The sequence below is a fragment of the Quercus lobata genome, chromosome 9, assembly GCF_001633185.2.
Source record: "Quercus lobata isolate SW786 chromosome 9, ValleyOak3.0 Primary Assembly, whole genome shotgun sequence".
NCBI lineage: Eukaryota > Viridiplantae > Streptophyta > Magnoliopsida > Fagales > Fagaceae > Quercus > Quercus lobata.
This window is the reverse complement of record NC_044912.1, coordinates 4,920,483-4,937,769: the sequence shown is the minus strand read 5'-3', so window position 1 is coordinate 4,937,769 and position 17,287 is coordinate 4,920,483. Positions and strand designations below refer to the sequence as shown.

Genomic DNA, 17,287 nt, shown 5'->3' with positions numbered 1-17,287 from the left:
CGTATCAAAGACCAAGTGAGCAGAAAAATAACGGGTTGGAAGGGGAAGTTACTGTCCAATGCCGGTAGGGAAGTCCTGATAAAGGCCGTTGCACAAGCCACCCCTACCTACACCATGAATTGTTTCAAGCTTCCGGATACTTTGTGCTTGGAGATAAACTCTTTGGTTGGGGGTTTCTGGTGGGGGAAGAAGGATAGTGCTCGGAAGATAGCTTGGGTTTCGTGGGAAAACTTGTGCAAACCAAAGAAGGACGGGGGTATGGGCTTTCGAGACTTGAGAGCGTTCAATCTTGCGCTTCTGGCCAAACATGGTTGGAGGATTCAGCAGAGACCTGATTCTCTAATCCACAGAGTGCTCAAAGCGAAGTATTTTGCAAAAACTTCTTTTTTGGATGCTCAGGTGGGGAAAAAACCCTCCTACATTTGGAGAAGCTTGATGGCAGCCAAACCGGTGCTTAGGGATGGGATTAGATGGTGTGTGGGTGACAGAAAGAGCATCAAAATCTGGGAGGATGTGTGGCTTACTTCTTCGGGGTCAGGCAGAATCATTTCTCCCAGGCCTACAATGGATGTTGGGGAGTGCGTGGCCAACCTGATTGCACACGATAAAGCAGAATGGAAAAGTGATTTGGTAAGAAGCATCTTCCTCCCTATAGAAGCAGAGGCCATCCTAAGCATCCCCTTAAGTTCCATGAACCTGGTTGACTCCCAAGTGTGGGCTTTTACCCCCAATGGTACCTTATCCGTTAAGAGTGCTTACAAAGTGGCTGTCCGGTACCTTGAGGTCTCTAAGGGAAGTGATGGCAGACCTGGATGCTCAGATACATCCCAAATGGAGATGATTTGGAAGCTGGTATGGAGTTTAAAGTGCCCAAACAAAGTTAAGCACTTCTTATGGCGTGCTTGCAAAAATGCCCTGCCTACAAAACAATGTCTTAAGTACCGAAAGGTTATTTTGGAGGACAATTGTGACTTGTGTGGGGAGTGTGAGTCTTCGGGTCATATTTTATGGGGGTGTAGAGTAGCAAGAGAAGCTTGGAGCGAGACAAAGCTCAGGATTGGCAATCTAGACCGCCCCCCCAAGGATTTCATTGATGTGGTTTGGCTGCATATGACATCTGCAGGGGAGAAGGACTGGGAGAAGTTTGCTGTCACGGCATGGCTACTGTGGAATAATAGAAATTCTGTCAGGTTTGGGGGCACATGTAAGAGTGGAAAGACCATTGAAAGGGAAGCAAGGATGTATGTGAAAGAGTACCGTGTAGCATGGCTGCCTGAGAGCCAAAAAACTCAACCAGCCCCTCGGGTTCATCATTGGACCCCTCCCCCTCAAGGTATGTATAAGGCAAACATTGATGCTGCTGTGTTTAAGGAGCAGAGGTGCTGTGGAATTGGTGTGGTAATTAGAAATGACAAAGGCCAGATGATGGGTGCACTATGTAAGAAGATAAATCTGCCTTGGGGTGCCTTAGAAGCCGAAGCAAAAGCTGCTGAAATTGGTATTCTCTTCGCTTGGGACTTGGGTTTGAAGGAGGTAGTGGTGGAAGGGGACTCTCAATTAGTGATGGAAGCGCTTAAAGGGAATGTTGTTCCTGCTTTGGCTATCCAAAAGATTGTTGAAGGTTCTCGGTGGTGCTTAAGTCATTTCAAGTCGTGGAGGGCTGAGCATGTTAGGAGAAACATCAATGGGGCTGCGCACTCTCTTGCTAGGAATGCCTTGTTTGTTGATGATTGTAATATATGGGTGGAGGATACTCCCTCTGTTATTGAACTCCAAATTCAAAATGATGTAATTGCAATGGACCTTGGTCCTTATCAATGAATCCAGTGATATGTTGGCTATCAAAAAAAAAAAAAAAAAAGATTTTATTTCTGCATCTATGGATAAAACATTTGGTCTTAGAGCTCATGTGATAGCCCTTGGTGGTGATATGCCTCACAGGCACTTTAGCTCTGACATTTTCTTTAGGCTGACATCTGGTGTGTGCCACATTTGGATATTGTATTTGTCTCGTGATAGTTGGTTTGCCACTGTTGGGAATGGTGAATGCAACCAGATTGAGGTTACATTTGAAAACTATGGCCCACGTTTGAATATGTGGAACTGTGGAGTCAATTTGGTATACAAGCAAGATGTGGAAGAGACTTTAACCAAACAATTGCTCAATGCGACAGTATCTACTTCATTACTTGAGCGGGTTCGGATGGGGATGGTGCGCATGAATTTGACAATAACCTAGTGCATTTTGGAGCTTTTCAAAAGGAAGTTCAAAGATTCATCTCTTTTCTAAGGTAATGAGCCATCTCAAACATCCTTCCTGTTACAACGTTTGACCTTTTATTTTATTCAATTAGTCTAATCCAATTTTATTTTTATTTTCTTTCTAGCTTTATATTTGGCGACACGTGTTCAAAACTTGTCATGTGTCCAGTGGGGTTCTAAACAGAGAAGTATTGGACCCAAGCCTTATCCTTTTGGACACAGTTGGGTCTAGTACTCTAATAAATTGAACTTGATATGATGAAAACACGTGACCAAACTTGCCATGTGTGTGCATCATGTTGGGCTCAGTGCTCCTACCTCTTCTGAGTTCACTGGCATCTACCTCTACATCATCATCAGTTTAAAAATAACCAAATGGTCTCATTGTAAATATTACAGGAGGAACAAAATAGGTTTTTGTACCAGGTATGGTTAGAGATGGTTCCATGGTAGCGTCAACAGCAAAGCAAAAATTGAATGTTTAAACTTAAGTGTCACCAGCATTTTTTTTAAGGAAAATCATTATTATTATTTTGCGGCTGATGCTTGCAGAGAACTTCAGGATATGGACCAGAATTCGGAGGTTGAAGCTGTACTCTTAGAACATGTTAGCAATGACTGGAGCTGCTAAGAATTTGGACAACACTGCACAACCCAAATATCCGCTTTCAATTAATTGGAGAAATTATCTTGCATTGCTGATCTTGTATAAAGACAAGCAATTTGACTTTGTTACAAAAAATGATAATCAATAGGAGAAAGTTTGCTTACCTTTACAGTAAATCTACTCTCACAAATTATTTTATAATTATTAAGGTGATAAGTTGTGAACTGTAGATAATAAAGTGATATTTGTTGTCGGTCCAAATAAGAACTAGTGGCATGTTGTGAAAAATATTGTAAATTTGTTGTTTGTAGTATTACTCTTACATTTGCGTAGAAGTTCACTTTGGTGGAGATACGCTTGACAAATGTATATCAAAACAAACTATTAGTTTTGGCTAAAAGTTAAAAGTAAAATTATTAGTATTAGTTTTAACAAACTCATGCTTGGACAATAACAATTGCAGAAATTATCTTGCATTATTGATCTTGTATAAAAACAAGCAATGACTTTGTTAAAAAAATAAATGACAATTAATTGGAGAAAGTTTGCTTGCCTTTGCAGTAAATCTAGCCACTTACCCCAAAAATAAAAAATAAAAAATTAAAGTTACAAAAAATTAGACAATTGTCAAGGTGACAAGTTGTAAATAGTAAATGGTATTAGTGATTGGTCAAAATAAAAAATAGTGGCATTTGTTACATCTGTAGTATTACTCTTATCTTTGTGTAAAAGTTCACTTTGGTGGAGTTGCGCTTAAATATGGTTTCAAAATAAACTATCAATCTTGGCCAAAAATTAAAAATAAAATTATTAGTTTATTTGTTTATGTACAATTTTTACGCTCTACTAAGATATAAATATATTTCAACCAATTTTCAATAAAAAAAAAATTTCAACAAACAAATTGCATCCAAACGAACAGAACTCCATTTTACAAAAAAGAATTACCCGGAAGACAGATTACCATGCACTTACTATGCTGAGTTAATCTCAAGCAAGTAATCTTGGTAGTCAACCAGCTGTACTAGAATCAACAAAATTCTTAGACATTTTCAACATAATGTATGTATATGTGTTACATACATTTTCCCCCTTTACATGAACTGTACACAACTTACTACATTATAAATTACATCTATATGAACTGGAACCTTACCAGCCTCTCCATCCTCAATCACTTTCACTTCTACTATAAAATTATGAAACAAAAAAAGAAGAAAAGATAAAAAAACCTACTAGCAAAAGTTGAACAAGTGACTCGTAATGGCCAACCCATCTCTATTTTCTGAACCTCTACAAGACTTGTTTCAAGCCTGTCATATCCCAAGATCAAATGATGGAGAACTGATGAGACTAGGATTCTGTGCGTGTAATTGAGGAATTATCTCTTGCTTTTTTATTGACAAATCAGATTTCTGTTTGAAAAGCAAAGTAGCCTGTGCCTCCATTGCATCAAGGTCTAGACCTTCATAAAACTGATCATCATAAAATGCATCCTCATTCACATCCCCATTTTGGTTGTGATGCTGAAATGAATCTCTTCCAGTAGCATCTGATTGGAGCATGAATTCTGGCTCTAGATTAATTTTAGGAACAGATTCAGATAGATGAAAACTCAATTTCCTTTTTCGACTTTCAATCTCCTGTTTTCCTATTGAGGAAACATTGGTTGTACAAGGCACAACTTGTGAGGAGATCCTGCACATTTGGGAAGAATCTGAATATCTACCAGCTAACCCATTTGCAGATTCAGTTTGAGGAGTCTGGAGAGAGTACAAGGTTTTGCCTGAGGAAATTCCACTTCCACTTTCACTTATCCTGGCCATTGAAGCCAAAGAATCAGGAGTTAAAGTGGCAGAACAATTAGGCTGCCTGTGCATTGGTGACTGGCTGAGCAAAGAGCGCCTGTTGCAGGAAATTGATTTGTTATAAGAATTTGTGGTAAGAATCTTGGTCACAAATAAAAGTATTAAACTCCTGGTTCCCATAAAACAGGACCAGTATTAGAATTCCATTTAAATGCCACTTAATCAAATAATTGATGTTTTTGTTAAAAGGAAAAGTAAAAGGTTGTGGATATTTTATGCCATCACATGGTAGCGTATTCCATACCATGATTTTTTAAACAATTTATGCTCATGCGTGTTAATATAACTTCAGGCTCTTAAGGAGAGGGAGAGAGAGAGAGAGAACCTGTAGATTGCCATCATGTCAACTCTGCAACTTTCAGCTTGCATACTTGCTGCTGTTGGATTGATCCCATCATCTATAAAACTATCATTTGAATTGTTGTCCTGCTCATCTTCCTCATCATCAGATATATCAGCATCTGAAGACACCCTGATAATAAACATCACATAGAAATCAGAATGGATATATTTCAAAAATTAAATCAAGTATTTCAAGTTGGGGGAGGAGGGAAAGGAGGAATGTTTTTAAATTGGAAATTATGCATACAATAAAACAAGTAATATTAATTCACTATCTAATTAAGAACTTACTCAGCTTCCTCCTCAATGAAGGCTCTGCCGCCAATAACTGGATTCTTTTTACCTGAGGCAACAAGTATTGAGTACTGGTATATAATTCAATAGAAAATTTGGTTGCTAAACATATTGCTACACCATAACCAGTATAAATCAGGCTCCAGTCAACTGAAAAGGTTGGCTAAAACAACAGAATTTAAGGGGAAAAGATTCTCATTAGAAATATTAGATAATTCCAACACTGGAAAGTACAGACAATTAGATGCATTAGACTTGGAATTCAAGATACCTTTGACACACTTATTTCGGAAAGGACTAGAAAATAATCTGGCAAGGTTTGCTATTGGAACACTATTTTCTTTGACGCTTTTCAGATTCCTACTTTTACCACAGTCTCCAACCTTACGCAACCTTTTAAGCTTGCGCCTCTGTTCAATACTTTCCGACTTTTCTCCAGAACTTAAAAGCCAATCTTTGCTACAGCTAGTGTTTGTCAAGTTTGCAAAGGGAGTTTGGGCTTCCTCAATGCCTGGAGCAGTGGATGTACATCCTCTCATATGGACATTATTGTTCAACTTAGATACAGGAGTTTGAATCACATTATTAATGGGAGAAACAGAGCTATTTCTTCTAAAAACCGTTCCATTTCTTTCTGGACTTGGAGACTTCAATATCGATGTGGTATGCAACTGGGCAGGAGAAACAAAGTCTGTAACAAGAAACTCATTTGTCTTTTTACCATTCAATAAGCCTGCAAAATCCAATCTTTCATCATAAACTTTCTATCCTGCGCACATTTCAAATCTAAGCAAAATTTACATTCCCAAAACTCTAGATACAGTGAAATAGGTTTCTGGAGGAAAAATACAGACCTCTATCGTTGATTGGGGACTCTGGAACAATACCGCTTTTGATCAAATTTGTTAGTAGCGGACTAAGCTCTACATCTATGAAATCATTACCGCATTCATCATCCACAAGCAAGGGTGCCTTGATTTCCATAGCATCAGGCATCTCACCACCCCTATCTCCTTCATTTGACAGATTTCCCTTCAAAATTGGTGTTTCAGGAATATTCTCAATCCCATCCAACTTCTTTTCTTGCTGGACATCAGCGTCACATAATCCAGATTTTGGCAGAGTCTCATTCTTTATGCATCTTGTCGGAGAAGTTATTTCTCCAACAGCAGTAGCTTGCATAGTCAGTTCCTTGTTGTCTTCAGTTGAAGTTCTCAAATGGCAAGAATCTTGCTTTAAATAATTTGACAACTTTGCACTGCTTGCAGTTGTACACTTAGCATGTGACACTACTTTATAAGGAAGCAATGGGACAGATAAAATTAAAACCTTTCCAAAAGCATCAACAGATACATAATCTGAACCAAAGAGGTATGAGTGCAAAGGAGGATCTTGGCCACAAAAATCAGGCACACTGTGTTTCTCTTTCGTTTTTAAGATCTGCCAAGGTGATACTTCAAATACTTCTCTTTGAGCCTTTATGCTTGGAGAATCAACAGAAACCAGCAAACCTGCACAACATTTTAAGATTCAAGTCAAATAATAATAAAATAGAGGTCTATAATAGCATGCATCTCCTAAACATTCAACATTGCAACCCAAAAAAAGGTAGAAAATAACTATCTAATACAACATGGGGCAAAAGCAAGAGGAACAGCAGTAAAAATTCAAAGCCACTTTGAGGCCGGGTTTCAAAAAAATGTACAACACACTCTATATAAGCTGAAAGTTTCAAGGCTCAAAACCTTCATCATAACTTGACTGAAAGGACTTACAGACTCAGGGTGCAACTTCACTTGCGAAAATGAACAATGCATATATCTATTTACATAAACAGTGGGGATAATTTGTGAGTTGGGAGACGAAGAAAAATGAAAATATATACATACCTACATACATATATCTATTTATATAAGCCGTTTACTTTTGTTCCTTGAAACTATTTTTAGAGATACACAATTATAAATGTTAAATACACCTCTCTATAAATAAGAAAATACATAACTGTAGCTTGAATGTCATTAGCATTGGGACTTGAAAAAAAAAATGACACAAGTAAATGTACCTAGCCCCTAACTATTTTTGAATAATATGCTAGTACAACAAAATTTATTTTTTCGCTTAGTGCTTCAGTACATAGAATCTCAACTGTCCCTTCAAAGTGAGAAAACAACAGAACACTTTCTGAATACCCAGTTTTTTTTATTTATATTCAAGCCTTTCAGAGCTATCAAGGATGGTATTACCTTTTGTTTCAGGGTCGTGTTGTTCAGCTGCATCAACTACCAAGCTCTTTCCAAGAATGATTTCATCCTAGATCCATTAAATGGTTGAATAAGAAAAGACAGTATAATGCAATAAAAGAAAACAATTGACGCACAAAAAGTTCAATTATAACCTCAACAACAGTGGCTTCACTATCTCCAGAAAATGATAGTCTTTGCAAACGTTGCATCATGTCAATCAGCATCCCAGTTCTATTCGCATGCATTACTTTATGCACTCTGGAAGGAAATGTCTGGAAGTGAGGAAAAGCAATAAGAGATGGTATCCATATATTTTCACCGGTAGGGTAATACTTGGCAATTAAAGCAGTTTCAGCAACAGTTAGTTTTTCTTCAAACACAGATGTCTGAATGGCATGATCATCTTTCACTTTCTTTCCACGAGGAACAAATTGTTCAATTGACAGCTCAACAAATTGGACTTCGGGTTTGTAAACATGGGGAATCTACCCAAAAAAGAGAAAAATATATATAGGTTGAGAAAGAATAATTAAAATAATAATAGGAAAAAATTTAGGCCGAGAAAGCAAAACTGTAGAATTTGAAGTTTAAAAAATAAAAATCTTTTTAAAAGATCTCACCATCCTAGGACTAGAATGAAAGTTGAAGCTGTGCATCCCCCCATTTCGCATGTGCTTTCTAACAGCCTTGCTGTTTGCCTGCTTTCGCATGTAACCCTTCAATTCTGACCCTTCACAAGCTAAAACTAGTAATAATTGTCAAGGAATCACTTGAGATGGCATTAGAAACTTGTAAAGATATTGAAACCTGAAATTAGTAGAAGGAAAAAAATGCTCATATTATTCTCACCGCCAACCAACACAATATAATGCATTATTCAAAATACAAAAAGGATATCAACTCGTCCATCATGCTTTCTTCCAGTTCTCCCCATGCGCTGAATCATTCTCAATGGTGAGACATTAGCATCAAAACATATTACAAGATCAACTTCCATGATATCCAATCCTTCTTCACCGATTGATGTGGCTACAATGACATTGTATCCACCAGCCCGAAATTTCTGAGGGAAAACAAAGTAAGCCGATGCAAAGAGCTGAGAAAATCAATAAAGACTATCATAGTTACCTCCAAAACAGCTTGTTGAACTTTTTGTGACTGGCCTTTCAATGCTTTTCCTATAAGCAACCATAAATAACAAATATTTTCATTAGATTAGTATATCATATTTCCTGATAATCCATTCTAGGAATCAAAATTGAAATATTCTTGAAGTGCAGGAAGATAATAACTTTAAAAGAAATAGGAAAAGTAATTAGAAAACCAAGCAAATAAATTTTCCCAAAAATATAATTAGAGGAAGAGACCAACAAACCTGAGCTTTGGCCAATAAACTGGGTTGCTTTAACTAAATCCCCAATATTCGCTAGTGCTTCCATTATGTCCCTGAATGTTTGCATAATTGTGATGGTAACCAAGAAAAAAACTAAAATCAAATTTAAGAAATACACAATAGACTGGGAGCAACATAACTGAGTTGACTATCAAATATCTCATTCACCTGACACTTCCCCTAAAATTTGAGAAAATAATTACCCTTGAGCTTTGTGGATCCTTTGTTTCTGCAACCACATTTATAGTTGTCTCATTTACCAATGAATAGCAAAACTTTCAAACACACTCATATTTTGAGTTTTAAGGTTGCCAATGAATATAAACATAATTATATCTACGTGTCAATTATTAGCAACATTTATAGTTTACAAATTGAAAAGAAATCATCTCAACTATAATAGTAAGATAACATGTCACATACTGAAATGATCAATTAGTACTTCTAACATTTTGGACAATTTGGGACTTGGTGCACCGTGAGACAGATTTTGCTGCATTAAGAGCTTTGCTTTCCGAATATCTTCATTTTTACTCATAAACCTTGCAAAAAACCTGCAAAAATTTAAACTTGAATACCTTAAAACTGATGTTAAACTTGAAAGAGAATGTTCTGAGTGGCAAACTACATGTCATTGGCATTTAATATAATGGCCACAATGCTAGTTATATTTAAATAGGGGAAATTTTTTTGCCACCTAACTGAAACTCCAATTAGTGAAATTCTTTCAACTCAAACACTATTTTGTACCAATTCTCCATCCAAATCAATCTGTTATTGGATAATGGAGAATATCAGCCTTTAACTTGAAAAACCTGTTCTGTTTTTTGAATAAATGTCCTATTCATTTGGAACTCTGACCTTGGGTATAGGTAGTGGCAAAGCCAGAAATTTTTTTCAAGGGGACCAATGTTATATAGTGGTGTGGAACTTTTTAAAGCCAGTATTTTATCTGAAGGAGAATCTATTTTGACAATTCACAAGCTAGCATCAAGGTAATAAACTTCACAAACTGATTCAATTCCATGTTATGTCGTACAAATGTGAAATTAAAAAACGCTATGTTAATTTATCTAGCTTGCTAAGTAGCGATCAACCATCACCTTTCACAAACTATAAGCAATATTGTTGTCATAAATATTTTTTTCACAAATCTTAATGAATCCCTAGTCTCATTTTTGTTGATATCTGCATTTTTAAAAAATAAATAGTAAAAAATATGTGAACATGATGTTGTAACTATAGTCTATAGCATTATAATTAAATGGTTTTATGTCTAAAAAATTGATAAGTCATATGACACAAGTAAGAATTTATAATGACATCAATAATCTCAAAATGACAAATGATAACTATTAGTTTTAAAAGAGATCTAGAACATACAACTTACAATAGAGATAAACGTAAATAAATAAATACATAAATATATAAGATCAATGCGAAATAGTAGATATTTTAAATAAAAGACTCTTTTAATATTTTTAATTTACAAACACATGAGAGAGGGAGTGAATGTCGGGACCATCCTGCCCCTCCCCCCCTCCCTCTGCCCCTGGATACAAGACTACTTGTAGAGCTCAGACAAGGGTTTTGGCACTTGAATTCAAGATTGAAACCATGTTCTTTAGCGATAAAATATTTTAACCAACAATTCATTGGACAGGGTTCTGTGAAATAGATTAACAAGTTCATAACAAGCATGAAGGGCAAGCAGGCATGATTTCAAAGATCACGTGTCAACTTGTCAAGTCAGTGCAAAAATAAAGGGTGCACAAGAACATACCCCTGTTTCAACTTTTCTTCAAGCATTTCATATGCTGGTCTTATCCCATGGCTTGAGAGTAGCTTACGAATATGGTAGAGAGTAATAAGAACTCCAAAATATCCTTCCACTTCATTGTACTTAATATGGGGAAGATTTGGAGGGGGTGCCTGACGAAATTTATCCCTCAGGTTAAGTAACTCACATGGGCTCAACTGCCAACCACCAAAGAGAGAGACAGAGAAGTGAGTAAGAAACTGAACAGAATGTGATGGTATTATTAAGGATTAACAAGATATCAAATGGAAGTAGGGTGCAAAACTGTCACAGCTAAAATTTACAATTTAAAACTACAGCTGAGAAATTTACCAAATTTCATCTCAGGTCACAATGCAGTTCATTTGAAGAATAAAGTTAACATATGACAACAGAGATGTGTTGAATTGACTAAAACACTCAGGTGCTAGCAATTAGACATTTATAAAATAGAAATCTGTTTGTGCTATTAACAATAGAAATACATGATCACATATGCATTTCTTTTAAGGAGCAATCCCTATAAGAATGGTGTAGAATCATTTGACAGCACCACTTTTTCCAATGACTTGATAACACACACACACACATATATCTATCATGATAACAGATTATTTCCATCAAAAGCTATGTAATTTAAAATGAGACCATTATATTCTATGGGGACAAAAAAAATACTCCCATCAATTTGTAATAGCAGCTTCTTGACCAGGAATATTCTCCCAGAGCTAAATAAATTATAATCAGTTTTTCACCAAATCAGGAGAATTGCATCTGAATCCTGAATAAAATTTGTAAGATAGCTACTTAATCTCCCTATGTATTTAAAGATGTAATGAAAGCATCAGCACCTTGGGTATGCAATAACAGTATCAATGTACTCCAACAATTAATGGAAATCTTACCAAGGATCGATTTAAAAGTTGCACAACAAAGGCCTTTGAGCTCATAAAAAATTCTGACCAGGATGAAAAGAGGATTTTTTTTTTTTTTTTTTTTTGGGTATATTAGCAAGAACATGTGCCTCTTAAATTTGTTCCTTTCAAGGATTCCATCTTCGACTGACTGATCATTTAAGGTTTACTGATTTTAATTGAGCTGCTGAATTCCAAAGAAGCTGCTATATGTAAAATTAACAGGTGTCGGTATCCAAACTCTAAATCTCTAACAAGGTTGCCACTACCTGAGTTAGTCTAAAAGCACTAGATGAAGCCCAAAAGGTAAAACAGTAGTCTCTTTGTTACATAACCAAGGTGTACATTTTTCATAAAAACTCAATTGCCAAGAAAAATCATACACCTGGAACTTCATCAGAACTTGGAACAGAACATATTATAAGGTTCAGATGGCATACTCAAATGAAGGAATGCAAAACAAACAAATTAACCTTGCAGAGTAGACTTTCAAAATTAAAAGAATTTAATGTATACAAAACCATACAGTTTGATAGTCTCTATTGAGAATTCCAACAGCGCAAAGCCTGACTACAATTGGACGTATTACTTCTGAGAGCTTATTATTAACTTCTACTGCATCTTGCCCCAGTGCAACCTAGTAACATAGCAACCAAAATGGGATATCCACGCACAAAGAAACACATGGTTATTAAGAAGAAAGGCTACAAACCACAAGAAGAAAAATAGTGCATACCTGAATCAACTCTATCTTTCTGTTGTGCACATATGGGCTAACGTCATTATCACTTTCATTACGATATTCAAGAGTTGAGATATATAAGTTATCAATAATTTGCTGGATGGTCTGCTGCTTTGCTGATTAATTGCATTTAGCATAAGGATCTAAAATGTTTTAGAAACTTTACAGAACCAAAGTAGATGTGAGCAACTTACATCCTGGTGTTGCCGTCAAAGCTAGTATTCTCAGTTGCACTGGTACAGCCATTAACTAAAATTTTGGAGTATCGTTAGTATGTCAAACCAGTTATTGTATCCAAAAACACATGTTTGAGTAAAGCCTGTATACCGGAAGATTTAAAATAAAATAAAGATTTGGAATAAAAAAAGGAAACGCAAACCTCACGAACTGCAACACAATAAGAATAATTTCCCATTGCTCGATGAGCTTCATCAATCACCAAACACACCAAGTATTTCACCAAGCATGTACCTGGGACAAATTACTTCATGAGTAAATCAATAATGGAAGATAGAACAGAAAAATATCACATGAAATAATTGGCGTCTCAAAATACAAGTTTTCCTTTCTTTTCTTTTCTTTTTTTTTTTTGGTGGGGGGGGGGGGGGGTTTAAAAGCATCATGCTGAACTTAGAAAGGGTTGGGATAAAAAATTTAACCAAAAACAAAAGGCAAAAATATTAATTTGAGAAGCTGTAAGTTCAAGTGCAAATAATTAATCATTCAATTAAAGCTATAGTGGTACAAACAAGAGTGAAATTAATTTACACTCCAATCATTGATTTTCTCAATTTACACCAAGGCTGAGCAATTCCAAAATAAAATTATAGACAAGAAGAAATAATATAAGATAATACTCTGGTAGCTATAGTTATTAACAACAAAATCCCTCTTGAATTTTAACCTAAATTAATACCATAGAAATTTATATGGGCTAGACCTGCACAGAAGGAAATTTCAATCACAATGTTTTCCTCTTTGCCTTAATATTACTTATTGTTATTCCAACTTCCAAGGGATTTGTTTCCATTATACTCTAGATTTGACAGGATAAAATCTCCCCTGAAATATTGAAACTCAATACGTTACTTAATATTCTCCAAAAGTTGTACACATTTAAAAATAGAAAATAACATCTCCATAAACTGTGAATCACTCCTTCCAACCAAAATTCCTTTTAGTACTTCCTATGATTATGGAAGTCTTTATGCCACTAGCTCAATACAGATTACATGCAGAAAATACCTTCCCATGTTAGTTCAATGTCACAATTAATCATAACAATTCAGCAACCCAAAAAATATTAAGCTGTGGTTCAAAGATTCACCAGACTGAATATCCTTTTCCAGCACTTGTGGAGTAACAAAGAAAACTCTTTTTGTTTTCCAAAAGCCTGCTCTTTTTGTAGGACTTATCTGACCCGTCATATCAATTGTCCATTCCTGCAATAAGTTTGATTTATGTCTTCCCAAAACATGTAAATGACTTCCTTCTTTTAAAAAAACATGTAAATGACTTCTTTTTTTAATAAAAAAAAAAAGTCCATTAAGAGGCAAAAAATTGAGCATATCACCACATTGATGACTGAAGAGAGCATCTTACTTGAGGAATTCCCACAATATTATGGCACGCTTCAATCTGTTGCATGACAAGAGGTCGAGAAGGAGCGGCAAAGACTATTTTTCCTGCCATGGGAAGACCAAGCCAAGCATAGATGTCAATGTTTCAGAAGTTAAGCTTCCAAAATAAAAAATTAAAACACAAGGAAGTGGATAGATGTGCTCCATGTAAGTAATTAAAAAAAATATTTTTTCCATATGCTTTGCAAAAGAAATAAAAAGAGGCAATTAAACAAGAAAAAAATAAATCATGGCCACATATGTGGCCCGTTATTTCAATTGCTCAACTGGAATCTGATTTGACCAAGTTTGGAGGATGGTGACCCATTGACCTCTCTTTTATTCAACAAAGCATTGCCAGCTAAATGTTGATTAAATTTTTTTACAAATAAGTTACACATGCACCCAATGGGTCTAAAACCCACGACCTTACCCTTCATCCAATTATTATGGAGAAGGAAGTGCCAATTGAACTATATCTCATTGGCTATATGTTAATTAATATATGGAATATCATCAAAGAAACTTGTAGAAAGTGATGGAGTATACATATAGCCCCAAGTATTAAATATGAATATAATGGTGCAAGAAGTGAAGATGCCACATAACACTGCTTGCATAGTCCATTTGGGTTTTCCTTAACAGCCTAGAGCTCCGACAAAAATCTATTTAGATCCTTCCAAAAATTTACAATGAGACTTTTGGAATAGTGTATTAGTGTTTCTATCATACCAAATAGTTTCTCAGAGGCAATCTTCCAAACATTGAGGAGAGAAAGAAAATCAACTTCTAAGATAAAATTGGTGCAAAAAGATGTTCTAGAACAAAAGTTGTTTTTCTTAAACCAAACCAAGAAACAGAAACACAATGTCTGAGAGGTAGATTCAACGAGAATATGGCCTTTGAAATTAATTTGACAATTAGAACCAGGAAATTTTGCTTATTTTAGAAGGTATCAGATGGCAAGTTTCTAAAAATTAGTTTCACTAAGACGTTTACTAATTATTAATTTTATGAAAAACCATTTAAAATTCAACAAAAGTTATCATATGGTTAAAAAATGGTGCTTTCTTTGTGCATCATCATCAGACAACTTATAGTAAATATTAACTCATTAGAGAACAAATAAATTCAACCTGAACTTGAATGTTGGTTGGGCTACATAATATTAAAGAGTATATTACCATCAGGAAACCATCTGAAGTAGTTAAACATAACGACTGCAGCAATAAGTGTCTTCCCAAGCCCCGTTGGCAATGCCACCAATGTATTTGAAAATAATGCTTTCTTGGTGATAGCAAATTGATAATCACGAAGAGGAATATTAACTGCATGATTCAAAACAATTTTTTTAAGAGAGAGAGAGACAGATAAGCTTGTTGTTGCAATGCTTGAACTTGAAGCATCTGTGAATTTCAGGTGACAAATGTTGGTAATGGTGTCAACAATACAATTTGTAATAACCAAAAAAAAAAAAAAAAAGCTCTAAAGTTCCACCACTTTTACTATAAAAGACTTATAACACATCAAGTATCATTGACAACTCTTTTTCCACTCAATTTATGTGTATGAAATATGGGTTAAAACTCAAGGAAAATTTCATAGTTACTATCATTTTAACTACAAAAAAAGCTTATAAACAAGTATCAATTTCATGACAATGAACGTGATTGGCGCCATTCCAGAACATAGTGAATAAATTTTTAAGTTACATTTTTGCCTTTAGTGACATATCAATCAGTAAGGATTATCTAATGAAATTTGTAGTATCCCTAGCATCACTCATAATAAACTATTACAAGAAAACTAAACGAAATTACTAAAATAGTTATCAACACATGGAACCACCATTAACATAACAAGGACTAGAAGTTTATTTATATTGAAGCATATCCACTTTCACAATTACAGAACTATATTGCATTATCCTATACATATTGCCCTTCAGTTTCGGGTTGTTTTCATTTTGACCCTTAACATTTCAAGATTTTCATTTTAACCCTTCATGTTTGATTCTGTTTTCATATTGGTCTTGTGAACGACTTCTAAAACAATTAAAATTCTTGCCTTCTATATTAGAGCTACTATTTTCATGAAATAGTTAAATATGAATGGCGAACCAATACGAAAATATAATGAAACATGATAGGCCAAAATGAAAATTTTAAAACATAAAGCCGCAAAATGAAAACAACTCCAAATTTTAAGGGCAAAAGGTACAATTTAGTAAAACAAAAAAAAGACCGAAACTTTGAATTACCCATTTGTTCAAATATCCCTAAAAACCCAAAATTTGGGGATAAAAAGTAAAAAAGTGAAAACCTGGGTAAATCCAAGTTTGAGCTGCGTGAGCATCAATGTCAATGCCACAGCTGAGCTCATCGCCACCGTCAAAGCGATCTCGATCGATTTCGATGAAATTCTGAGCTTGATAATGATACTGTGGCGGTCTCGGCGGGCCCGACTTGGATACGAACTTGTCGAGCGTGGATTGCCGACCTTGTTTGTTGTTGGTGTTGGTGTATGAAGTAGTGCAGGATTGGAATTTGGGAGTTTCGGGAGGGGCAAAATGGGAAGATTGCCCAGAAGTAGAAGTTGAAGGCTTCGCGTTCGGGTTCGCATTGGCGGTGGCGGTGGCGCAAGCCACGTCGATTTCTCTAACGGCTGCTTCCCAATCAAAACCCTAAAAACACAGAGAGAGAGAAATTAAAAGAAACGAAACGGTGAGTTTTGAAGAGAGAGAGAATGGGACTTACGTCGTCGTCTTCGTCGATGATTGAGGTCATTGGACTGTGGAAGCTGAAGAGAGAGAGAGGGTGAAGAAGTGAGAAGCCAAAACGGTGAGTTTAGTGTGTGAGAGAGAGAGAGAGAAAGTGGCGGGAAAACTTGAAAATGTTTTTATACCGTTTGGTGCATTTTTAATTTTTGGGCATAATGAGAAGTACGAGGCAAGCTACTGATTGGGCTTTTGTTTTTTTTTTTTTTTTTTTTGAGAAACGGGCTTTTGTTTTAGTAAGCAGTAGGCTTGGCCCAAATCTTAGTTATCTTTTTTTTGGTAAATTATCTTAGAGTTGGTACACTAAACGTAGATTACATTAGGAATAGTGAAATAACTATTACTATTTATAAGTTTGGTTGTTACATATGAAAAGCTTGTAAAAGATGATGTATAAGGAAATTTTATATTTTTGGAAATATATTA

The 17,287-nt window shown here is 35.5% G+C and overlaps 1 protein-coding gene across 1 annotated transcript; it reads right to left on the bottom strand.

Annotated features, from left to right (window-relative positions):
• Positions 1-3,894: 3,894 nt before the first annotated feature.
• Positions 3,895-16,949, bottom strand: LOC115960875 (DEAD-box ATP-dependent RNA helicase FANCM). Its single transcript, XM_031079873.1, has 23 exons — positions 16,842-16,949; positions 16,408-16,768; positions 15,270-15,413; positions 14,069-14,151; positions 13,794-13,908; positions 12,846-12,937; positions 12,661-12,715; positions 12,461-12,582; positions 12,251-12,361; positions 10,796-10,989; positions 9,436-9,566; positions 9,181-9,241; positions 8,995-9,065; positions 8,748-8,797; positions 8,517-8,682; positions 8,240-8,367; positions 7,772-8,104; positions 7,620-7,686; positions 6,228-6,884; positions 5,645-6,106; positions 5,371-5,422; positions 5,063-5,209; positions 3,895-4,774 (listed from the first exon to the last, which is right to left on the bottom strand). Exons 1-23 carry the CDS (start codon positions 16,869-16,871, stop codon positions 4,186-4,188), a joined length of 4,221 nt encoding a protein of 1,406 aa, XP_030935733.1. The 5' UTR covers positions 16,872-16,949; the 3' UTR covers positions 3,895-4,185.
• Between the last annotated feature and the right edge of the window lie 338 nt (positions 16,950-17,287).